Below are 27538 nucleotides of genomic sequence, written 5' to 3'. Positions count from 1 at the left end.
GAACAGAAACGGGACCTACCACGGGTGAATATGAAGGATTGAACATTGGAGATATCCATGGTCCCAAAATGATTAATATTGGAAAATGTTGTACTCCCGAAGAGAGAGAAACTGCAAAGAAATTATTCGAAAAATATAGAGATGTCTTTGCTTGGAGCTATGAAGACCTGAAGAGTTACAAAGGAGGAGAGGTGAAACATCAGATTCCTCTCAAGCCAGATGCAGTACCCTTCCGGCAAAAGAAAAGGAACTATAATCCGAAGGTCGCGGATGCTATTTTCCGAGAAGTTGATAAAATGTTAAAAGCAAGAATCATTTATCCTATTCATCACTCTACCTGGATAGCCAACATTGTGCCTGTCAGGAAGAAGAACGGAGAGATAAGGATTTGTGTAGATTTCCGTAATTTGAATCAGGCATCTCTCAAAGATAATTTCGCTCTCCCAAACATGGACCATTTGTTACAAACAGTTGCAGGATCTGAGATGATGTCTATGCTCGATGGTTTTTCAGGATATAACCAAGTTGAAGTAGAAAAGAAAGATCAACATAAAATAGCGTTCACAACTCCTTGGGGTACATTTGCATATCACAGGATGCCTTTCGGACTGATCAATGCTGGGGCTACGTTCCAAAGATGTATGAGTGAGACCTTCGCTGATATGAAAGATCGAATAATAGTCATATACTTGGATGATCTCACCGTGTTCTCCAAAAAAAGGAAAGACCATATGGAGGATCTGAGAAGAGTGTTACAAAGATGCAGAGAGCATGGGATTTCTCTCAACCCAAAGAAGTCAGGTTTTCTATGTAACGGAAGGAAAACTACTTGGACATATAGTGTCACATGAAGGCATTAAAATTTATCCTGACAGAGTAGAGGCCATTCAGAGACTAAGCTTGCCTATAAACAAAACAGGAGTTAAATCTTTCTTTGGCCAGGTGAATTTCCTTAGAAGGTTTGTTCCCGATTTTGCAAAAACTACTAAGCATATAATAGATATGATGAAAGGAAATTCAAGTTTCAAATGGAGTGAGGAAGGAAAACAAGCTTTTCAGAGTATAAAAACTGTTGTTGCTAATGCCCCTGTGCTATGTCATCCAAATTACAAGCAAGATTTTATTATTTACTGATATGCTTCAGAACATACACTATCAGCTATTCTTGTGCAAGAGAATGATGAAAGAATACAAGCTCCCATTGCTTTTATGAGCATACCTTTGAAAAATCATGAACTGAAATATTCACAAATTGAAAAGCATGCTTATGCATTAGTCAGAGCACTTAAGAATTTCCGTTTTTATATCTTACATTCACACTCTGTTGTTTTCGTCCCAGACACAGCAGTAAAAAGTGTACTAACGCAACAAGAATTAGGTTGCAATGTCAGAGGAGCGTGGGTGGCGAAGATACAGGAATATGATATTGAGATTAAACCTACCAAGCTAATAAGAGGAAATGCTCTATGTAGAGCAATTGCAAAAAACAAAACTACTGGAGAATTAGAAGAATTGAATGAGAAGCAACTGGTGCTAGCAGTGGGTCTCTATGATTCATGGTTCGAAAACATTTCTTACCTTTTAACATATGGTGAATGTCCAGAAGGTTTGAATACAAAACAAAGAAGAGATCTTAGATTAAAAGCAACCAAGTATGTGATTTGGGATGGCAAGCTTTTCAAAAAGGCTATTGATGGTACATTCTTGAGGTGCGTAGATAAGCCACAGCAAGAAAAGCCCCATTTTATAAAATAAACCATTGAAAAGTTGGAATGTCTTGCTTTTCAATGCGATATTTCTCCTTTTTGCAACTGACATTTCAGGGGGGAAAAGTAGAGGTTGACAGATACTGGCCAATACCTTCATACCAATGTAGTAGAATGGGAATTTGAAATTGATGTGCATCTGGGAAATTCTCATTCACTTCATTTCCCGCAAGTTCTCCTAACTTTATCATGGACAACTGATCTGCAATCATATGGCTTTTTCTTGGATGGACAATGATTTTAAAAGTAAACTCTTGCAGGAGGATTAGCCATCTACTTACCCTTCCTTGGATAATAGGTTTGTTAACCAAGTACATGAGAGCTTGATGATTAATAAAGAATGTAAAAGGAGTGGCTAATAAGTAATGTCTAAATTTTTGGACTGCATAGACCATACCTAGTGCTTCTCTTTCTGTGGTGTTGTAGCGTTCCACTTTTAAAAGTAGCCTACTTGTGAAGTACACCAGATGGTCCAATCCCTCATTTCCAATTTGTGTTAGTGCAACGCCTATTACATAAATGGAAGCGTCCACATGGACATGGAATTCTTTATTCCAGTCTAGGTACATGAGATTTGGGGCTCCCACTAGCCTCCTTTTTTATTCTTCAAAAGCCTCCTCCTATTCCTTTCCCCAGACAAACTATTCTCCTTTCCACGTTAATTTTTCCAAGGGTAGGGGATACTTTGGAAAATCCTTTTATGAACCTCCTAATGTACCCCGCATGCCCTAGAAATGATTTGACGCTAGTCACATCCATGGGAGCCTCTATGTTAACAATGACTATAATTTTGTCAAGATCTATTTGCAACCCTTCTTTGCATACTATGTCTGAGGAGCCTACCTTGGGGGACCATGAACCTGCATTTCTTTGGGTTTAATGCCAACCTAGCTCTCTAGCATCATTCCATGTACTCTCCGATAACCTTTAGGTGGTGCTCCTTCCCGTTGTAGATTGACCAATCATCCAAAAAGGCTTTGAAATTTCGGTTGACATCCCATCAAAGATTTGAAGAATAATTCTCTAAAACATGGCATGTTCTTACACAGACCCAATGGCATCCTGTTCCAAGCATGTATCCCATCCTCCACTACAAAAGTTATTTTTTCAGTTTATCCTCTTCGGCAATGTTGATTTGGTTATACCCTAAAAACCTATCCATGAAGGAGTACATCTCATGCCCGGCCTCTTCTTCTAAAATATTGTTTGTAAAAGGAATTGGGAAGAGGTCTTTTGTGGTAACTGCATTTAGGTATCTGAAGTCTACGCAGATCCAAATTTGACTTTCGTCCTTTTTCAAGGATATAACTATGAGCGACACCCACTCCCTTGTCTATACTTTGAATATGATGCCTGCATTAAGCATCTTAGTGATCTCCTCTTAAACTTTAGTTGCATAGTTCTGATTCATTCAATAAGGCCTCCTACGTACTAATCTTGCTCCAAGTACTAAAGGCATTCAATGGAGCACGGTTCTGGTGGCACTTCTTTTAAGTCCTTGTACATTCATGCAAAGGCATCCTTATATTCGAGGAAGATTCTAAATGTTGTTGCTTTGAGTACTGGATCCCAGTTATCTCCTTAGGATGGTCCTCTTCCCCTAGATTCAACTTCTCCAGCTTAGCCTCCTCGTATTCTAATTTTTTGTCCTTATCGAATGTATGTGTTGGGGTGTGATCAATTGTGGTTGTACCCTCTTTGTGCTCTTTATAACACCCAAGATATTCCTCCTCAATTTCCATTTCTTGGATCTACAACATATTATAGCCTGGTTGAAACACTTCACGGTCCCCCATTTGCCAGTGGAATAGGTTGTTGAGGGAATTTGTTTCATCTTCTGAACATTCTCCTAGCCGTAGAATGCCTTCTTCATCTCGCTCAATTTCATTGCCATCTACTGCCTCTACCTCTGAATCAGATGCAAACTCCTAACTTACAGTCTGGCTTCTTAAGTCAATTGTGTACTTCCGACCGTCTAATTTGATGGAAAGGGTATTTTTCTTCTAGTTATGCTTTTCCTTTGTTGTAAATAACCACCCTCTCCCTAAAAATGCATCGTATCCTTTCCTTTCCAAGGTAATCGCCACGAAATCCAAGAAGCATTGTCGTGTGTCAATCACCACTTTTTGTCCCATTAATGTCCCTATGGGCTCAATCCCATGTTGGTCTACTCCTACCAATTGGAAAGTGGGTTGCCAAAGAGTTGGTTTTTTGAGTGCCTTCTAGGCTTCTTCAGGAAGGATGTTAACACCCAAGCCTCCATCCACAATAGTATTGGTCAATTTGCACCCCATTATCTCCATTTCTACCACAACGAGTGTCCTTCCCATCCCTATGGTAAATATAGTGTTATTGTTCTTCCCTACTTTCACTTCTTCCTTCAGTGGTTCTTCCCTAGTACTACTTTTGTGTGCTATTGCCACCCTTAAGTGTGGTAGCATCTCCAACAGATCCCCAATCTTCACTAGTATAGTGGCCTCCAAGACTTGCTTCATGACGATAGTTTCCAAGATGGGCTTAGTGGAGCAAGGTTTAGAAGTACTTACCTTTCCTTCCTTCTCCATGATATCTTGGATCTCCTTCCTAGCTCCATTCAACCTCTCCTACTTTGTATCTACATCAGGATATGTGAGTTTTCAAGCCTGCATTCGTGTGATGGCTAATACTTCCTTCTCCAATTCTGCTACCTCAATCATGCTCACACCTTTTTGTCTAGGGCAGTTGGCATCCTCATGATTACTGGGTCTGTACCACTTACAGAGCATCCATCCGTTTTGTCCTCCACTCTGACAGTTACATGCAAAGTGTCCCTTTGGTTACAGCTCCCTCACTATATCATTGGGTGTCCCTTGGAGTCATATTGAATTCGGCTTCTTGGTGTGTTGTTATTAATATTGTTGTTACTACCCCTCCTGTTGTTAAGGTACCCACCAAGTGATGCTTCCATGTTTGTGTTGCGTAGAGGAGTAGAGGGAGGTGTGGATTGTTCTCCTTGAGTAAAAACTACCTGAACATTTCATGCTTTCAAATTATAGGGACATTCCTTGATGGAATGCCCCAATACTTGACATATGTCACAGAATGCCTTTCTAGGGCAAGTATTCTTTGTGTCCTTCATTTTCACAATATGAGCACCATAGTTCTTTTCCTTCTCTTTTTTCCTCTTTGCTTCTTGCTATTTCTTTCATCATCCTCATCATGTCTTTTCACAAGGCTTGGATCGTTTTAGACTCGTCTCCACTTTCTAAATAACTCTCACTCCCACTTCCATGCCTTCTTCCTTTACAAGTTTTGCTTTCACTCTCTATATCCATTACATGAGTACAGGTGTTGACAAATGATGATGGTGGGACAATTTCCATTTTTCTCTGTACAGACAGGGTTAACCCTTCAATAAACCACCTTTTCTTTAGCCCATCTTTGGGTTTGTTATCTAGTTTACCTATCAACTCCATCCTCCTACTATATCCTCTTACGGATTCATTTTTTCCTTGTCTTGTATTGTATATCTCCATTACTATCTCCTCCTCATCCCATAAGAGTCTGATTTCTTCCTCGAAGGTTGTGCGGAGATCCTTCCCAGTGACCTTGCCAGTCTCCAAATTTGTGTACCAGTTAATAGCCATACCCCTTAGGCAGACAGAAAATGCCTTAAAACATTCATCGGTGTCATTTTCTCAATTTGCCTGACATATGGTTGTGCAAGTTTTACAATGTCTTGTAGGGTGTTTCGTTCCTTCTCCTGTAAATCTCAGAAGTTTTTCCTTTTCTGCGGCCATCATTTTCCTACTCCTTCGTTGGTTGTTACCTCCTACTAGAACAGTATTCCCTCCTGCTAGGACTATGTTCCCTCCTATCGAGATGGTGCCTTGGGTGCTTGGTCTAGTGACTTCTCCTTCTCCCCCTAGTTCCTCCTCTACTTGACTAGAGCTTTGTTCTTATGTAGATCAATGCTCTCTTCAAGTCGAAGTCTCGGGGTTCGTCCACCCCACCTTCCTTCTTTGTCCTTCTGAGATTACCAAATTCGCTATGCCCTTTATTGTGTTCTCAATTAAATTCTCTTCATTTTGATTTGGACCTTGGGATTGGTTAACAAGTTCTCGTAAGTGTTGGTGTCTTTCTTCCTACTCCCTATTACGTAGAATCTGTCACAAGGCAGTTCCCCCCTCGGTTTCTTCTTCTTGCAATCGCCTTGGGTCCTTACTTTGGAATTAGGGGCATGAATTATTTTATTGCTTGGTTGTCCTCCTTGGATTTTCTCGCTCTTGATGTTGTACTTCTTTCGGCAATTTTAGTTGGAGTAATTATTGCCTTCTTCGCTCTCTTTGTACTTCACCTCTTTCTTCCTCCACTTGTACCAAGTTTCTAGCCACTAATCAAGGTATTTGTCTAAGAAAGTCGTACACTGCTAGTGGAACCGAAAGTTCATCCCATACGACACTCTTTGGAACCACTCTCTCTCAGACTTCCCTTTGCACATACTGGTCGACAAAAACTTACTAGACTACTACCAGATCTTGTGTCACCAAATCTTCCCTTGTTATTTCCTCCTCTTCCCCATCATTGTTCGTGACTTGTACTTGTGGTAAGAATGGTCTACCCATTACTCCACCCCACCTAATATGACCTCTAGGATTGAACATAGGCAACAATGCCAAAATGTAGAATGGCTACCAAGACAGAATAATAAAGCATGAATTCAATTGTACAGCATCAGTAAAAGCATTTATTATCAATATTGGCAAGTGACACCGGTATTCTTTATTGATTACAAAAATTCACACATACGTAGAAGTCTATTACAGCGAATTGGCCTAGATTAAGCAAGTAGGACAAGAGAAGACTTACATAAATGAGGTTCAGAAAAATTTCGTGATGGTTGTTGTTATGCCAAAGATGTAACAACCCTGTTCGGTTATGCTTCTAGCAATACCACTTATTCATACATTTGACATTTCAACAAACACTTGGCAGACAACCCAATTATCACGGAATATATGGTATTTAAAATTCCAAACACGGTATCGGAAAATGCAACAATTGTTCACAAATTCAGTTAACCTTAGCCTTATGCATTGCTCAAATAAATATCAAGCACTAGTATATAAATCTGTCATGTGAATTTGCACATTTGAATCTGAAACAACCAATGGCTCACAACAAATTCTGAATTTATTCATCAACTTAATATGCTTCAAACAATTCCCACTTGCAATCACATAAAGATTTTATCACTAGCAAAACCACAAATGTCCAGCCTTGAGAAATTCAAATAAGAAAATACCAGAAATCAGAGATATAAATTACCAAACTCTCCAAGATAGAATTGCCTTCTCAACTAGAGTCAATACAGTAAGAGAAGACACTGAATTATTCCAACCAACAATCGCTCAATACAAGAAGCCACCATGAAAATCTCAGAATTCACAAGAAACCAATCTCCACTATACTTTCAGCAATGGAGCAAAAACCTCAGATCAAACCCTTATACCTCAGCAAGGGATTTGAAAATCAGAACCTCAGAAAAAGCCACAAAGGCAACAAAAGCAAATTAATATTCAAGCATGTTTTTCTCAACAAATGGGCTTCTATTTATAACCTCCATATGCCCTATTTGTTGCCAAATGTAACTTCACTCAACAAGCTTCACCACACAACATTAATTAGAAGCTTCCATTAGACTCTTTCACTTGACTTGGTTTAACTAATTAATAAATAGCTCTTTCCAGTGATAACTCAACTCTCAACTTAATTGAAATTATAAATTTAAATTATAACTTAATAATAAGCCATTTGATAAATTAATTATAATTTGACCACTAAAAATATAATAACTCTCAAAATACTCATCATTTAAATATGTCATCTGAAATAGAAGTTATACCTATTATTTCTCCATGTGACCAAATGCACTTTCCAAAAATAGAAAGGGTCCATCTCTATCAACACCCAACTTACCACAAATAGTAAGTACACAAAACTAAGCTCAAATGAAGTCCAATATGAACCAAACGAAGACCAACCTGTAGCTTACTAAATTGTGGAGAAGATGAGACCCTCCCAAGCCAAGCCACTGCCTCAAAAGACCCTCTATCCACAATAATTAGGCTACAAGGATCACAATAATAGGCTAATTCCCAAAACTCTGATACTGACAAAAATGGGGACATTACAACAGAAAAGAGTCACAATGCTTTTTGTAGGACTAAGTGACATATTGAAGGGAGTGGTCAAAGCACATAGACCTAATACATTGGATAATATCATTGGGTTAGCTCTTGATCTTCAAGTTGAACCTTTTTCTCAGCCACAAAAGAATCGAAAATCAAATGATAAATCAGATGTGAAGGCTCCTAATCAAACCACGCTCGTGTCTCCTAAGTTAGAAAAAGAGCATAGACATGAGTTAAAAAGAAGGAATCTTTGTTTTCATTGAAAAGAACCTTGGAAACGAGAACTTAGGTGTCTTGGTAAGATTAAGGCATATCTTATTGAGTACTATGTGGTTGGTATTGACAGAGCCAAAATAGTATTGGGAGTCTCATGGTTGAAGTTGCTTGGAAGACGCTTCCAAGATTTCAACAACATGGAGCTTGAATTTTCTAGTCGAGGTAAACAAATTGTACTGAAGGCTACCAAAAATGATAGCCCAAAGGTTGTGGCAGCCAAGTGTAAGTAAAATCACCTTAATGATGAAAATACCCATGGGAGGCATGGGGATAAATCAGGGTACGCACTAACGTATCTCCTTATACTCATGATATGGCAGCTTTGGCACATAAAGCTTTGTCATGCTTAGCAATGGGATTTAAGAGAGATATACATTCTAACAATTCACTAACAGCTAAAGAATTGCACTTTCATTTGATATCTGATTTTAGGGATACTCATGCAGGATCATGTATGGTCGTTGTTATTAATGGAGAAGGGTCGCTAAATGTTGTTATTGGCTTGCAGTTGGGTAATGATACTTGGAATGAAGGTTTGTTTTTACGGACAGCAGATGTTTGGCTAAATTTGAGTAACTTAATGAGTTGGTACTTCTTCACCTTATACAGCAGGTTTTAGATTGTGGTGTGGGATCCAGGTGTTGAACTATTGGATGCATTGTCACGCTTGCGCCCTATTGAGTTGTTTCATGATTTGTGGTGTTTAGACAAGTATATCAGAGTGGAGCAGCAGATAGATATACAACTGCTAGAGGACCCTTGCAATCTTGGGAAGGGAGGACTATAATGTCCCCTTCCTAGCAATGGTTAAAGAAGAAGAAATTTTTAGTCTTGACATTCTCGAAGGGTAGAAAATTAATGAAATAGTAAGAGAATAAGGGAATAATTAAATAATAGCCCAAAAAGTTAAAGTCGTTTGTGATATTTTTTATTATTCATTATGTGTAATGTTGGGGCTGCACTTAAGTTATAACATTATTGCACCCAGTAAGTGCCATGATGGAGATTTAATTAATATAAAGTGAATATTAATTTACACAAGTCTAAAGACCAGAAATAAAGAAGGGGTTCGAATGCTTTTTGTCACTAAAGTGAATAAAAGCATCCTTGGGTCATTGCCAATCTTGCATCACCCAAAAATATTTCCTTCGATTTTTCTGTTTACTATTCATTTGGATGGTTTTCCTATTGTTTTAGGTTGCGATCAATCCAGTTGGCTTGTTTTCTTATGTGATCCTTATGGCATGTCTAGGCATCTTGGAGATCCTATGTTTAGCTTTGTATCTTGTTTTAATGTTTCTAGATGAAATTATCTTAAGATTGGTCTGGTCCTGTACTAGGTTTCTTGTTCTAATGGTCAGGATGGCGAGTTGTGGCTTGCGATGAAGATTCACGACATGTGATGCTTAATGACGCATTATTCTATGTTGTAATATGTTTAATCGACCCTCTTGTATGTTCACACGGCACAATGTATCTATTTGGGATTATTCTTATGGATTTGGGTCCTTACCTCTTTGGTTGTAATACATCTTTTGTTCTTAGGGAATGTTTTGGATCTTGCGGCCGACCTACGTTTCATGCTCCCTATATATTGTAATGTAATGTATCACAAGAGGTAATAATTAGTCATGAGAAAGATATTAATGATTGATATTGGTTCTAAGGACTCTGACCGAAGATTGTAAGCAAGAAGGCATGTATGAGCCTAGCGTGTAAGAAGGTCTAGCCAATTGTCGAACATCTATACATCTGATTTTCTATGAATGAATGTTGATCTTGCTTGGTTCTCTCCATATTCTTGTTGTTTCCTTTGTGTTTACTCTTGCTGCAGGATTGGATCGACCTCTTTGAGGTCTCTCCAACCAGAGACTGCATCATAAATATTTATTTATGAAGTCATCAATGGAAGGACAAGGATTCATTCACTCATCTTATACTTTTCTTTTCTTTTCTATCGAGCTTCTGATCTTTTTTCAGGACATAACCCTTGGTAGCTCTAACTTGGACGAAACGCCAAGATTCTCTTGGACAAACAGTATTATTTCTAATCACAGATGGAGGATCTCCATATTCAATCACCAAATCCAGGAGGAAGAAAAGACTCCATTAAATTATGATGCAGCTAATTCTGATTTAACATGTTAAGGGTTTGAAGATAGCACTTCAGTTCATAAACGCAGCCTCCAATATGAATCGCAGCTCCTAAATTTTGCATCAGAAATCGCATGCATGGACAGAAATCAATTAGCTTTTTGATCGCAGCATCTCAGATTGTTGATGATGGTATTCACTCAGATTTATAATGTCATGCAATGTGCTTGTAATCGTCTCTTCAAGATCTAAGACACCAATAAAGGTCAGATATTCCCAGTTCTTATTTGGACACATATTTCTTGCATATACCTGTACTATGCCTTTATTGTGTTTCTATTGTAAAAATCCAGCTCTTTTTATTATATGCACTCATTGCTCATGATCAAAATCAAATATTTGTAATCAATTAAACCAAACACAAAATCAAATTACTATTAAACTCTAGCAAGGATTATTGCAGGTTCTATGCAAATATTTTAATATACCAATGTGCAATAAGCTGAAAATTGAAATTGTTGGATTTGTTTTCTGCTCCCAATGGAATCCTGCTATTCATGATACATATTTGTTGTCTGCAGGACATTATTCCTCTCACTAATGTCTTGCAACATTCCAAGTTTTTTTTTCCTTGAAATTGATCTTCGAGTATTTCCCTATGGGACCATATCCCTTGCAATTAATAAATATAATACTGAATTTCTTTATCTAGTAGGACATGGAAGAACAAGATAGCTAAGAACTTATGTTAAACAGTTGTTGCTTTAAAAAGAATCTTGACAATACCAAAATAAGACTTCTCAAAAATACTTTCAACCCCATTACATCGAACTCAAAAATTAAGTCTGGTGTAAAAGGATGACTTCATGCACTAAAATGGGTACAGTGTTCTTATCTTGTTACGTTATTTAGAACATAACCATGGACGACCACAAAAATCTAAATAGATTTGCATAAAAGTTGTTTAAAACAAAGGAATGGAACTAGTGACTGCATCTTAAAATGCATATATTCCAGTACCAAAAAAATACAAAGATAGAAAATGATATTTAAGAGTGACTTGCATATATCATTTTTAAAGGTTTGGTTCTTGTTCCCACCTTTCGAAAATGGTTTTGGCATTGGAACTCTCAAAGTCTATATCTCAGACACAAGAATATTTCCGGGCAAACCAACAATGTCTCTTGTTCATCAACACGTATGAAAGGATTTCAGTGCAACAAGGTTTTGGTGGGTACTGGCTAAAACATTGACATTTTGAATTTTATCTGATGAATATCAGAATGCTGTTTCCTACTTTTTAACATTACTTCATTCAAATTTCTGGCATCCCTGTCTCTTGTAATACAGTAGCATATCCAGGTTTATGTTGTTTCTGAGATATAGTTGTCCATGATTTCAACAATCAAATTCTAGTTACACTATTGCAACAAAGATAATTTTGATTTAAGATGTATGTCAATTTTATAACCTAGCTGAATCCGACCCATATGCATAAATGCATGTAAATTTATGCGCATACATCACTATATGTAAACATGAAAGCTCAACGACAAACATGTCAAACTTCTATCCAATGTGTATGTACAGATACATTTGCCCATGTCTATATATCAATCTAAGTATCGGCAGTGTAGATGTATGTGTGCAGCACATAAATGGGCCTTCACAAAGATATTAAAGTGTAGTTTGCTTGGTAAGGTCCGGTTTTCTTTAATGAGGTTGTAAACCATGGATAGTACTTTGAACAATTAATGAGGTATAAGGAAAAATAATAGCTTAGTCAAACGTGTGCCTAGCTTGGACCTGGAATAAGAAAAAGCCTTTACTGTTTACTTTTTATATGTGTTGGATAACTTAAGCAGATTGTAGGATGGTTCAGCATTTTTTGTTCATTTCATTTTTACTTTGGTGCTTGAAATCTTAGTTACAAGAAATGTGGCAAAAAAGACACCGTTGCTCATTTAAATAAGACACAATATGCATATACAATACATTGAGGCACGTTACATTGTGTAATGTAGGGCAACAGATGCTGCAACACAGCCTACAATAACCACATTTCAGGACGTTACTGAGGTCATTGTGGACTGTAGTCCCCACAAATTGCAGTGTCTTTTATCTAGACTTGGACCAAAGTGCACTCAGTTATGTAATAGGACCGGCCAGTAGAAACATTCATACTTCTTTGACTTCTCGTGCAGACCTCGAAGGGACAGCTAGGCTTTTACAATGATAATGATATTCTAAAATCAAATTTACTCTATATAAAGACATGCAATGATTGTATACACATTTTTTGTTTACATGTGACGTACTTTACACATTCTAGAGTTGATTCTTGTCACTTTAGAGCTACATGAAATAATACAAGGGAGTGGTGAGATCAGGGTGGCAAGATTTTTGTTATTACTTCTGTCTGTCAATGGGATCAGATAAAAAGATTAAGGATTGAGACCTGAAATAAGGGAGTATATTTTCTTCCCTCACTCCTATGTTTTGCAAACTTTTAATAATCTCTTTGAATAAGATGTTTTAACTCTTTGGTAATCTAAAAATAAAAATCAATCCTAGTAAATAAACTATCATTTGTTATTATCAGTTTCATCGTTACAATATTCCTTGACTCTTTATATCTTGGAGTCGCAATCAATCAGGACCATTTGAGTTTTTGTCCCTTCACATTCCATCGATTTCGGTTTTAATATTATATAGAGGGCAATTGGGAACTAGATGTATATAGGCTCGTAGTTTATCGGAATAAATTATGGAAACCATAATCAAGCTTCGCGAGCCACCAATTCAAAAAGCCTTCAATGGGCCTGTAACAGGTACTATTATCATTGATATGTTATTATCAACCCATTTTCTTGATACAAGGGTGGTGTATCGTATTTTGGGTAAAGACCTTATCTTCAATTTAGATAGATACAGAGTTCCTGCTGATTTCAGTTAAATGTTCATAGCCATGGTTCATTCAGTAGAAGCAAAAAAGTTCAGTATTGGTCTTCTATATAGAAGACTTTTCAAGAACATGTATTTAGGTGATCTTGAACAGGTATTGATCAACATAAACAAAGATCGCACGATCCCTAGGCCATGCAATTATGATATTAATTTGTTGGGCAGAAATTATGTCCCCCTCTTTCCCATTGTTTTACCGAAGATTGCAGGAGGTTCAACAAATGGAAATCTGTTGTTCGAAGAAACGTGGACTTCCTGATGTATTTTCTGCATGTCAGATATCTTCCTGGGCATGATTGGATAGATCAGCTTATGATGGAGGATCATGTTGGCCTGTGGGAAAACATTGAAAACATCAACCTTGAATATATTAAGCCTAATAATCCTTACAATGAAATATCTGATTCAGAGTCCCCTACTCACTAATCTATTTACTATCTTCTTTTTGGCTAATAAAAGAAGATTGAATAAAATCCTTGTCAATTTTCTTTGTTCAAAGATAAAATTAAAATAATTTTAGATCTTACTTAAATATGGATAGCTTCAGGTAAAAAGGCATCTTAAGCAGAAATTATGAAATAATTCCTTTTTTTTAAGACAATCAATTAATTTTTATGGTTCTATTCTTGATTTTTCTCTAACAATTTGATCTTAGTCGATTTTAAGTTGCAGGATATGTGCAAGGATATCGAAAAAGAAAAGCCTTAAATATGGAAATTATAATCAGATGATAAAGCTTACAGTATCACAAAGGATATATGAAGAAATATCTACTTAGGATCTTTGTTGTCGAATAAGAGGGATTATAATTTACTTTATCTTGGGCCTTAAGGGCTTTTACCTATCAAAAATAATAATATATTAATAATGACATAGTTATCATTTATTATAATCATATTACAATATTGCATAATATATTAATATAAAGTATGAGAAATAATATTATTATATAAAATGATAAAATATAATATTTAAATTAATCATCACTATGTATAAAGTGAAGTGTGTGTGTGTGTGTAATACTATTATTAATATTAATAATGAATAATAACATAATAATAATATTAATATTAGTTAATAAAATAATTGATTAAATGAAAAGATGCGCCTTTTCTCATATAAGGTATATAAAGAAACACTAAATCACCTTAAAAAAATCAGAAATATGGGGGAAAATATATGAAACTAGTCTGCAATGGAGAAACGTCAATAAATAAGGTAAGGTCCTGACAGGGGACACTACAAATGGTATCAGAGTGTAATCCTGCCATCTTGTGTAAAATAGTGAATGCAAACCTATTGATGGGGAAAATATAGAGGATAATTACTAAATACATACACAACGATCATAAGATATTACATGAAGTTAATAATAGAGATAGCAGAATATACCACAAAAGATGTTACACATATGGCAGAGGATAATTATATTGCAGAAGTAATATACTCATTGCAAAGGATAATACATATGTCCCAGAGGGCAATATACATATTGCATAGTACATCCCAAGATACAGACTGATAGTAAATGACAACGATTGCAGCCTTTAAATTCAGTAAGAATGATGTTAATACGAGGAGAATGGAATTATACTTAAACAGAGTGAGAGGCAGGTACAGTCAGGAGGTTGATTGGTCCGGAAAATAAATAAATAAATGTGTTTCCTACCTTCTTGGTGATGTGCAATTATTCAAAGAGTATTGCTATTCTTGCGCTGTCAATCACTCATCAACATGGGTCTTTGGAAGACATATACAGTCAGCAATAACAAAGGGACAGAACAAAATTTATATTCTAATTAATCCCCTTTCTCATTGAACACTATATGGGGTATCAGATACAAATTTTCTGGGTTTTCTTTAGAGGAATCAATTCATTGTTTGGATGAAAATGAAACATGTCATCCAGAAGAATCGATTCTTGAATATACCAAGACATTTTACATACACATATGAGCTCTCATATTAAATTGGAACTTTCAAGATTTATCATAAATTTGCATTGAACTCTAATGAGCATTTATCAATTTTCAGGCCATCAATACAACAGATATTTGTATGATTAGGACTAACACCCACCAAGACAACAACGACATTGCCCATATCAGAATTTTTATCAGCTGTATCACTTGAAAACAGTATCTCTCTGATTGGAAATATCGTTAGTTATTATTATAAAGACAACTGGCAGTAACTACAATTGACTTATAAAAGGAGCATCAATGCCATTACAAATTAATACATTCCACTTGGATAATTAAGAAAACCAACAACGAACATAAGAATGGAGGAAAATTGAGATTAAGCTTGGAATTTTATACAAGCAATAATAACGCAGAAGGGAATTGTCTATCCAGCAGAAATACCATATATCTAGGAACAATTTATAAGATACAATTATAATGGAAGCCATATAATGATGTTGATCATAACTGAGAAGATTTTTGTTGATTGAATGTAAGAGCTCAGACTAAGTAGTACTCATATACTATCCAATCCAGAATATTCCAATTTAGTGAACTTATGCTATTATTCTTCCTGGGGACTCCCTTACTAAAACCTTCACGGAAGCACTGTAAATGCTCCTATAGACAAACAATGAAGAATGTCTGCACCAGAAGTCAGCAATGAAGGATTCACAGCAATGTTATTTTCAACCCGATAAATATTTTTTTTCAACTATAGCCAAGGGCCGTAGTTCACACTTCAATGATAAACACCAATCTTTATATGCTTACTCTTTTGTGTTTGTATTTATCGGCAGCCCCCATACATGGAATATATATTGAATCAATGAAACCAATTATATTTGCTTCCATGTCATCAGCACGTATTAAACATCAATTATAAAATAAGCTGAATTTATTCCTGTATACATTGCAAACATTAGACAACCATCCTAAATATTTTAGTAATCCTCATTACTCCTTTATGCACAAAAATATTAGTCACAGCACTATATATATTATATACACACACGCATATATATATATATATATGACATCCCAGAAAATAGCATAAATTCAGATCAGCAATCAATGAACAGAGGAAAAAGAATACCTAGCAGAACATGGGAAAAGGAATAGACAGTGCAAAATTGTTTATGAATTCTCTCAGAAAGAGAAGAGTATAAGCAGAAAAAATGTCTTTCAGAAATAAGAAAGTGTAGAACAATGATGTGAAAAATACTGATCAATAACATTCCAACATAGACTTGTAATATGAAGGGACTCATGCATGGCATCCATTTAATATGTTGGAGTTATATGGAAGACATCAAGAATTACATTAAAAAAATAATGAAGAACATAAAACCTTATGTTAAATACAATCAGAATCTCTTACACAGCCAGGGCACATCATTGGACAAGTAAGGAAGAGACTCGGATTATAAGGAAGAGCTTCCTACATCTTTGTGACTGGTATATACAATATTGTTTATTTAGATTATGCATAATAATAAATTCAGGTAACAACAGAGTATTACCATTATTTAAACATACATGCTCAAAACTAGTTGTTATTTATAAGTCTGAAAGGAAAAGAAGAGATTCATTTGGGGCGAGGCCTGTGTAAATCCAGCCAATTGGTTGTTCCCAAGACAGGGTAGAGATTCAGGTAACAACAGAGTATTACCATTATTTAAACATACATGCTCAAAACTAGTTGTTATTTATAAGTCTGAAAGGAAAAGAAGAGATTCATTTGGGGAGAGGCCTGTGTAAATCCAGCCAATTGGTTGTTCCCAAGACAGGGTAGAGATCAGGGACCCCAAGCGCCTTGCGGACACATCCAAGAAAGGCTTAAGGGCTTGGATTTATAAAACCTTGAAGGAAACCATTGAGTTTGGTGTCTAAGCAACCTGTTGCATCTCAGAACTCTCATAGACTGGAATAATAACCAAGATAGCATGATCTTTTCAATTCACATATAATTTGTTACTAACTTACCTACAAGGTAGCCTCGGGAAAGAGAACAAACGTGTATTCCAGGAGAGGCTGGTGTCAGTCCAGCCAATTGATTATTCCAAGAAAGGATAGGATCAGCATCCCCAAGCATCTTGCGGACAGGTCCAAGAAAGGCTTAAAGACTTGGATCTTTCAAGCCTTGAGGGAAACCGTTGAGTTTGGTGCCTAAGCAATCTTTTTACATCCTAAGTGTTCTTCTAAACTAAGAATAATAATAAGAGCAAAACAAAACAAGCATCCTTCTAAGTAGGCCACCTCGTGTGGATGCTTAACACCCACCAAGGCCACGGCAGTCAAAGTTCCACTCTTGGGCTTAGTATGGGACTGGCTTGGAGTAATTTAACATGACTCACATTTTCTTGAAACTTATACATACACATATGTACTAATGATCACTCGCAGGTGCAGGATTCTATTGAAGAAGTAAAACTTTGTAAATCATTTTCTTGACTCTAGTAATTATAAGGATGCATGCATTATGTGTCTACATTGTGTCTGATTTGTGTTTTCATGCATTCATGTGTTTGCTTCGTGTATTTGTGCATTCATATGTCTGCTTCGTGTTTTCATGCATTCATGTGTTTACTTCGTGTATGCTGTGTGTTTTCACGCATTATGATATATACTCCGTAAATCCTTTACATCTTCTTGCATGCAGTTATATGCTTTCTATGATGGCTGCACAAGAAAAGTTATATATAAATGATTTTTGCTAGCAAAATTTGAGAGGGGAGGACTGTAATATCCCCAACAAAATAAAATCTATATAATTTAAATATAAATTAATATATAGATAATAAATAAATAAAATAATAATATATTATTGATAATGGTATAGCTATAATTTATTATAAACACATTATAATGTTGCATAAGATATTAGTATTAAAGTATGAGAATTAAATATTATTATATAAAACGATAAAATATAATATTTAGATTAATCATCATGATATATAAAGTATATATATATAATAACATTAATATTATTAATATTAATAACAAAAAATAACATAACAATATTAATGTTAATAAATAAAATAATTAATTAAATAAATAAATACACCTTTTCTCAAAATAAGGTATATAAAGAAATACTAAATCACCCAAAAAAGACACTCAGAAATATGGAGGAAAATATATGAAACTAGTCTACGATGAAGAATCGTCAATAAATAAGGTAAGGTTCCAACAGGGGACACTACACTAAATCAAAAGGATTAAAACAACCATCAAAAAAAAGGGTTAGCAAATTGCAAGCTATAATTTAGACATTGAGTCAATGAAAGCAAAGAACAACATTGTAGCTAATGCTCTACGCAAAAACTCTACTTATGCTCCATAACAAGCATTTCCACATATTGGAAGAACTCGACTATTTCTGATTGAGCCAAAGATCCACAAGCGAATGACATCCTAGGAGGAAATCTACAAAATGAAGAATATAAAGTGGTGGAAGAACTCATTCTATACAAAGATAAGATATATCTTGTACAAGGCTCAAGGATAAAGGAGAAAATGATTGAGGAATACCATGACAACCCCTTGGCCAAACACCAAGGATATTATAAAACCTATAAGCAAGAGAAAAATATTTTTGGTAAGGTCTCAAGAAAGACACCCTAAAACATGTTCAAGAATGCATGACATGCCAATGAAGTGAGGTAGAACAAAACCATTCAATAGATCTCCTTAAACCCCAAACCATATCAAACCAAAAATTGGAAGGTATTCCCATTGGTTTATAATAGGGCTTCCTAAAATTCAAGTCAAAGATTGTAGATATGTCATGGTGAACCACCTGGCCAAGTATCCAATATGCAATCTTTTTTATTGATTTCTTAATTTATTGCATTTAGGGTTATCCTAGTCCCCTAATTAATCGGTTAGTCATGAATTTTGTCTCTTATGACTTCTACTATATAATATATTCATAAATAGATTGACAAGGTGTTTATTTATTTATATTCCAACTATTATGAACTAATATTAATTTTCATTATTAGAGGGGTATTACAGTCCTTCCCTCCCAAAATTGCTTTTCCTCAAGCAATTGTGCTTTTTTATTTCATTCTCTTGTTTACACCACTTTCCTTTATTTCCAAGTTTGAACTTGATGTTACAACAAGGAGTTGAAGGATAAATTGATAAGTGTGTATATATTGAATGATACAAGTGATTCCAATTGGATTGGCGAATGTAGGATTGAGTCACTTTTAATATTCAGTTATTGATTGAGCATAATCGGTGATGAATTTATCAATTAAATTGTTTTTGAGGATTGAATGACATACAATGACAAATTGCAGATAAATTTTGTAATGTCTCAGTTTGACTAAGTTGCATTTTTCAATGAGTTGCCCAATTGAGTTTATGCCAGCATAGATGGCTTAACTAAATTGATACACAATGTTCATTTCAAATTCAATCCTCTTCATTTTATAACTTAGGATGTAAAGGAGTCACAATTGTTTATAGTTATATTTTGTTTAATTACTTACCAACCCATGAAGAGGATGGCAAAACAGATTATTATATTTCTTTCCTTTAAAGATCAATTTGCCTTTACCCTACAAATTGACAAGAGCAAAGCTCTGATAGCACTTGTAATGTCCCTTTTTGGGATATTACTCAATTTATGCTAGATTTCTTGATTATAGTTTGCATTGCAAAGTCCATGACAAGATTAGTCATTTATATCATTAGATTTAAGTTATCTTTAACACTCATATACTAATTCAGCTCAAGATGGAAGGAGTTGATGTTATCCAAGTTGCCTAGACACCAGCTATGGACTCCCTCAAAGTTTACATGTTCAATTCCATTTCACGAAGATTTATGGAATGCTAACCCCTACACTCTATTGGGATAAAATCCATTAGCTTGGATTTATACAAGCCCCTCCTTTGTAACACTCGATCTTCCCTTATCGTCAATCATAATGTATATAAGTGTTCATAATAATCCTTTCAATTATCAATGATATTGAGTTTGGGATTTACGGACGAGGGATATAGATGTTATCCAAGTTGCCTAGACACCATCTATGTTCTCCCTCAAAGTTTACAGATCCAAGTCCATTTCACGAAGATTTACGGAACACTAACCCCTAACCTCTATTGGGATAAGATCCATTAGATTGGATTTATACAAGCACCTCCTTGGCACCATTATACTTCTCCTTCCATATGTCAAATAGTGACAATGTTAAATATTGCTTTTGAATTTAAGAATGAGACTGTAGGTGCAATCAAGTCACTTAGACACCAACCCTCCATCAGTATTCCTTCATGCGAATATCAAATATCTCTTTATATTTAATTAATGATCATAATGTCAAATTTAATTAATCATTAAATATTATCTTTTTGAATAGATGAATATTTCCAAAAAATATATATTTCAGCCAACGTGTATGGAATCTATTTCGATTCCCTTATAAAGTCTTTCAATGCTTTTAATACTTTACATTGTCTTTCCTCCATTAATTAATGGGTCAAACCAATAAAAGGCCACCCAATTTTATGTACTTGTTTTCTTTTTGGTGGTATGTAGGATCTTAGCCCCATTTATATTATAAATTGTTTTTATATTCACTGTGATAACGGGTTGACTTACCAAGTAGGTGTCACCCTTTAATACATTTTTCTTGATCTTCTTTTTCGGTCCTTATTCCTCCATGTTTTGCACATCCTCCCTCATCGGTTTATATATCCCTTGTCATGTTGTTTGGGTTCTATGGTTTATATCATGTGTTGGCATGTATAGTAAAGATCATGACCCTTAATTGCTTGCAATCGGTTTGATAATATCGTTAATTTAACTTAGATGTTAGTTGGGTCATTTGACTATTAAAATGATAGTTTAGATTAATTTGATGTTAGTCATATTAAATTGAGTTATTAGTTATGTTCTAATACAAATATACATATATTTTCAATATTACCATTTATGTTCTAACATTAAAATATATGTTTAGTTGAATGTCTAAGTTATATATATATTGAACAATTATTAATGTATTTTAACAAATATTAGGTATTATCTATATACATATAATAAATTATAATTATATGTTTATCAGGTTCCATTGTAGGAGATTTTTCTTAGGTTTGGGTAATCTAATATTTAAGGTCCTTCCAATATTCAATCCCTTTAATCGATTTCTTAATTTATTACATTTAGGGTTATCCTAGTCCCCTACTTAATTGGTTAGTTATAAATATTGTCTCTTGTGACTTCTACTATATAATATATTCATGAATAGATTGACGAGGTGTTTATTTATTTATATTCCAACTATTATGATCTAATATCGAATTTCATTATTAGTGGAGGTATTACAGAGTATGAGTTGCCATCCACAAACCAATAAGCTAGTGGAAAATGTCAACAAATGGGTGGAAGGATACCTAAGAAACTATCTTAGAGGCAACAAAATGCATGGATGAAATGGTTACACCTCGAGGGGAATTCTTATAACACCACCCATCATATGTCGGTAAATATAAGTCCTCTCAAGGCCTTGTATGGGTATGAGGCAACTTCATTTGTCAACTTAATCCCCCTAGGAAATCACGTCCCAGGGGCCAAAGAATTTGTGCAGCAAAATATAGACCTTATGAATACACTTAAAGATAATCTATACCATGTACAAAATCAACAAAAAAGATATGCTGACCGAAGAACTAAGAGGGTATTCAAAGTTGGAGACATGGTTTTCCCAAGGTTACAATCCTATAAGCAGTCATTGATAAAGGTAAGTGGAACCAACAAGCTTAAACCCAGATTCTATGGGTCATAGAAGATCCTCAAAAGGATAGGCAAGAATGCTTACAAATTGGAACTGTTGGCAAACAACAGAATCCATAATATCTTCCATATTGATATGCGGTGACTGATCAGGAATGTATTGTACACTTATCATAATTCTTTGGGGTTCGAAAAAAAAGTGGGCCTATTTTATCAATAATTTTGGGCTGACATGTTGTAATTAATTATAATCCTAAAGCAGCAAAAATCTTGTATAAGAAAGGCTTGGGGTTAGGGATTTCATAAGCTGTGATGCGATAATTGCTTCTTGCAGCGGTATTGTGTTGTAAGGGATTACAGATTGTAATCAAGTTGTAATCACTGGATAGTAATAATATCGGACTCGTTGTTTGGATGTAGCCCAGGGATTGGGTGAATCATGTTACATCTTAGTGTCTTGTGTTCTCTTCTGTGCGATTTATTAATTTCTGATATTGTTTATATTTGCATGTAACTGTTATTTCTGTCTATGGTTAATCCTAACATTCCATGCATCTCACGTCAAGAAGGTACTGAGACAACATATTGCTCCATGCTCAGAATTACCCCCACTCAATGATGGAAGGCAAGTTGATTTTAGAACCCAGGGTCATTCTTGATATACAATTAAATAAGTTAAAGAATAAGTCTATTCCTAAGCATCTAGTTAAATGGAAGGGTCTACCCATATAGGATCCCTCTTGGGAAAGCCAAGATCTTTGAACATCAAAATTTAAAATTGCTCGAGTACAAGAAATCTCAGGAAGGGTGGACTGTGATACCCCCACCATGAAATCAACTATTATCCATCAGAGCAAGAGGGAAAAATAAAATAATAGAAGAAATAAATAATTGAGCGAAGATTGGCAATTTGTTATAGGGATGATTATGTTAAGACAAGCATTCTTTACCAGCAGCCACAAGTTAGGAAGAGACAGCAATTAATTTCAAGGGGCACCTATTAATGAAGAGGGATATTCATTAGCAAAGGTTGTGACCGTTTGCCTCCCCTTGAGGGATATATAAGGCAGTTCTTTACTTGGAGAAAGGCATCAACTGGATCAGAGTTTTTGAATAAATTCAATTCAGAAATAATGCAGCCATTTGTATTTAGCAGAATAATTGGTATGCAATCTGTTTAAGTCTATTATCAACTATGAAACCTTTTTGAATCTTCTTTTACTTCTATGTATTTAATTAATTTGCCAGTCCATCAAGGATTTAGAATTCTTAATTATTCATTGATTTTAATAAAGCAATCTTATTAAAAACTTGAAAGGAACCATAATAAGAAGAGGCAGAGGTACAAGTCCCCTCAAGTAAGTGGATGTCCATTGAGTTGGTTGCTTGTGTGTCAAGGGGTCGGACTGACTTGGTTAGTTGTTCAATCCTCTTGGGCTTAATTGTGGAGGACAGTTCCCAGCATCATATCGTGCTTTCCCCTTAAGTTTCTAATATGGTTGAAGCTTTAGCATGCATGATTGCACTTGAAATCTTCATTATCATTTTTGTTTGATGATTGATTGATTATTCTCCTGAATTCAATTGCTATTGTTAAATCTAGTGAAAGAAAACTCTTGTAAATAAGTTGTATTTTTAGATTTGTTTCTTTTGTGCAAAATTAGGTATATCCCAGAAGGGGAGATTACAGCTAATCTAAAGATTCAAAGAACTACTAAGAAAAATTAAGTGGAGGTCTAGATGGTTTCTCCTGTCCTCTATCCCTGATTCTGAATAATAGGGAAGAGGATCAGTCAGAGTTGTGTCTTCGATTTTGAATAGTCCCACCTTCCCTGTTACTAATATGAGGGAGAATATGATTTTCATTGGTTGAAAATGCGTGGTCACCTTTATCTTATTAATCAACCTGGTTTGATTCGCTTTCAATCCTTTGGTTTTAGCTTTTAATATTTGAAGAGAACCAAGACTGATGGCAGTTCAAAATAGGCAGTCTTGGGACCTAATAACTGCATTTGATAACAACTTTAGAGTCCTTTCAAGATAGATTATGATAGAGAGAGAAAGAGAAAGAGACGTAACTGGCTTGGGTATGGATATATGTCGTAATATAATACAGACAAGGGGTCTTGCTGATTTATAAGTACTTGAAAACTTTGTTCAACGGCAAAACAATTTGAGGTGCTGAATTGCTATCGGGTATAGCAACTGTTGACTGTGAGATGCGGCTAGCGATTTGGCATTGAATGAAATGCTACGATCTGTAATTTTTTCAATATCTTTTAAAATATAATCGATGTGGAGGCTATCATGACCTCTGGGCGTTGGTGGCTCGCCAACTTTTTCCTTTGGGTAAGCGCCCCTTGAACCTGGCTATTACTAGCAAAAGAACAAAGACATTGTTAAACAAATATACTCGTTTGGCTAATGACAAAGCATTCTTTATTTAAGTTGTTCAAGTTCAGTTGCTTTGTTAGCTGCTAGGAGATGTCGATGTGAAATGTATGGCTTCGGTAAGCTCAAAGATTGAGTCCCTTTGAACTTCTTCAATAGAAATGAGTGAATGAATAGATTACATTAAAAAATACAATTTTCTTAACAGAGTGCTGACAATTTGTACCTTTGTAATCTTTGGTCGGAGAATGAATGAGGTTTTTTCGTGGAAGTGTGGGACTCTCCATATTACCTTCTTTAAATCTTCTCCTTCTCTTCTCATAGTTTTTCCTCTTTCTTGTGACATTTTGTTCAGAACTCTCATTGGCTTTGTCTGCATTGATCTTGACTCTTCTGAGCTTCTTCCTCCTCGAGGTAGCAGCTATCCGGCTAAAGAAGGCTTTCACCCGCCAACGGAAATGGGGGACGGGATACATGGATTTCTTCTTCTCTCTAATATTTCAAGCCGAAGAAAGTGAGTTTACAATTAGAAAAAGCTACTAAACTTGAAGCAAGAATTTGGCCTGAAGGAAAGAGGAAGAGAGAGTGTAGGCACTTCTACTTACTTTGCCCTAACGAGCGTCGAGCAATAATCTTTCTTTCGATTCAAAACTGCAGAGATTCTTCGGAGAAGAGATTCTCGAGGGGCAGGACATTGGCATTTCTGTGGAAACACGTGATACCAGATATTAGATTTTCAACATTACTACATTTATACATGAGGGAATTGCGGAGCTCCCACAGGAGAAGTGGGATTGAAGCATAAAATTTGTAAAGAACTAAAACTAGCATTTGCACTCTTCATAGTATTGATAAAATATATTTATTCTCAAAATTTATGCAAGAATGTGTTAACAGTAAATTTTTAATGATATGATATGATATGATAGATTTTAATGACGTCCACGAGACTAAAGTAGTCTATGGGACCCATGCGATCACCCTCCCGAGTCAGGAGCGGAACTAGTCAGTTGTAAAGTTTTGGATAACTTGTCTCTCCTTCTCTAAAGTTTGGTAATCAAATCCGCTGCTCTCTTCACTTAATCTTCCTCGAATAAAAAAGTTAATTCAAATAGATGTTATTTATAGAGTTGTTATTACAATAAAAGAATTAAACATGATTTATAATTTTCACTATTGTAAATATAAATTATACAATGGATGGGTAGGAGATATCTTGCACAAAATTCAAGTTGTGATATTGCTATTAGGATTTAATTCTTTAGTTCTTGAGTCAAACTCATTAACCCATATTTCATGACTCACGATTCACACAAACCCATCTCTCATGAGAATGAATGGAACGCTTAGCATTCATTGGATTTAAGTGATGCTCACATAGGTGAAGCACTTGGACTTCCTAGGTTGCAAACAAAGTGAGTTTAACCATGGAGGAAACTTTGTACTTAAGTGCATTCAAGTTGGAGTAGTATTAGGATGGGTGACCTCCTGGGAAGTCTTGATGCTTTACGTATGAGAGCATCACCTAGATCCAATAAATGTTAAGAGTTACATTCATTCTCACGAGACATGGGTTCGTTTGAACCACTGCTCATGAAACATGGGTCGATGAGTTTGACTCAAGAACTGCACAGTTAAAACTTTAGAGTAATATCACAAAATTATATACAATACTTTTTTATTACAATTTCCAAGTATATAATTGTATTCTTTTTTAAACACTTTTCTAAAATAATATATTTGTATTCATTAGAATTTAATTAGTATTCATTTAAAAGTTCAAAATAATTATATTCTATATTATCATTATGATTTAATTATTATTCACTTCATGATTATTAATCTTTTAATTTTTGTTTTTTGTTTTTTCGATAGATAAACAACCTAAGCCTTGATACATCATAAAGTACATAGATCCATCTAGATAATCAACTTTTAGTCCCAAGTTACATTTTTATGCCTTCTTTCTAGGTCATTCCTTGTCATTCTCTTCTTCTTATGTCTTTGATTAGTATCTATATATAGTCTAAGCACTACATCTTGCACTTATGTTGAGAATAAAGCTCTAAAAAGTCACGAGACATGAATACAGAAAGAGTATAGAAATAAAATGTAAAGTGATAAAAGATTTTCTTAAATGAGTGAAGTAATCATTCCTCAAGTAAGAAAACATATCTTAAGTAGCACAATTATCAATTTATTACATCGAAGGGTGTTTTTTCAGCTTGGTTACATAAAAATATAATTGTAATAAACATGTGTTACTCGCTAGCATCAAACGGGGAGTAAACAGGATCCCCGTCATACTAAATGTTCATCGAGTCCAAACTGGAAGATTCCATAACCTCCAAATTCACCTCAAACTCATTTTCTCAAACTTGGACACCATCTTCCACAATGAATTTGCATATCCAATCATATTGTCTTGCAATGCAAGATGTAGGCAATGGGTAAAAGCTCAAGAAAGACCCTTGAATCTTGCCCATGATAATGAGATGTAAACTATGGTTGAAATTCTAAAAAATCTAAACCATCCCTAATTCAGATATAGTCCCAATGATGAGATTTTGACTTCTTATGTTTGGCCTACTTCTAAACCTATATTAGCTAATCCATATGCTCTTTGATTGCCCTCCCAATATATGTGATTGATTGTGATATTGTCAAAGGTCTAAGATAGTGAGAAGGCTTTAGATAAAATTGAGTCCAAACTCCAACTAACAAGGGATCCTTTCCTTGTAGCATTTGTTATAATTTCATAATCTCCTTTGAACTCTACATTCTTGCAACCAAGAGTTTTACAATGTTCTTGTCCTTCAACTAAAGCCATTAATTTGGCCCAATTATTAGTTTCTATTCATATATATAATGCTAACTTTGTTATCTCCATGCCTTTTGAGTTATGGGTACTACAACCAATTCCTTCTCTACCTAGATTCCCTCTTGAAGCTCAATCAAAATTGAGTTTAAACCAACACTCCTTGGATAGTTTCCATTGGCACATCTCTCATTTGCTTTTTCAAGTTCTCCCCTATTCCTATAAAGTGGGGTAATCATAGACCTATCCACATGCCTCTCATTTTCTCATCCCAACGAGACATTATAGGCTCCTTTTATTTATTTAAAACTCAATTTTTGGTAATTTCAATGACAG

The 27538-nt window shown here is 35.2% G+C and overlaps 1 protein-coding gene across 1 annotated transcript in view; it reads right to left on the bottom strand.

Annotated features, from left to right (window-relative positions):
• LOC149538593 (ubiquitin-like-specific protease ESD4) overlaps positions 1-25219 on the bottom strand; it is a 54929-nt gene extending 29710 nt beyond the window's left edge. The window contains exons 1-3 of the mRNA XM_089799897.1: positions 24990-25219; positions 24611-24876; positions 13471-13606 (exon numbers count right to left, since the gene is read on the bottom strand). Coding sequence (XP_089656023.1) covers positions 13471-13606; positions 24611-24763 — 289 coding nt within the window. The 5' untranslated portion in view covers positions 24764-24876; positions 24990-25219. The remainder of the gene's footprint in view (positions 1-13470; positions 13607-24610; positions 24877-24989) is intronic.
• Between the last annotated feature and the right edge of the window lie 2319 nt (positions 25220-27538).

Source organism: Cupressus sempervirens, chromosome 9, assembly GCF_028749045.1.
Source record: "Cupressus sempervirens isolate cs-2001-9-10 chromosome 9, ASM2874904v1, whole genome shotgun sequence".
Taxonomy (NCBI): Eukaryota; Viridiplantae; Streptophyta; class Pinopsida; order Cupressales; family Cupressaceae; genus Cupressus; species Cupressus sempervirens.
Note: the sequence above shows the minus strand (reverse complement) of the source record. Positions and strands in the feature narration are given on the sequence as shown.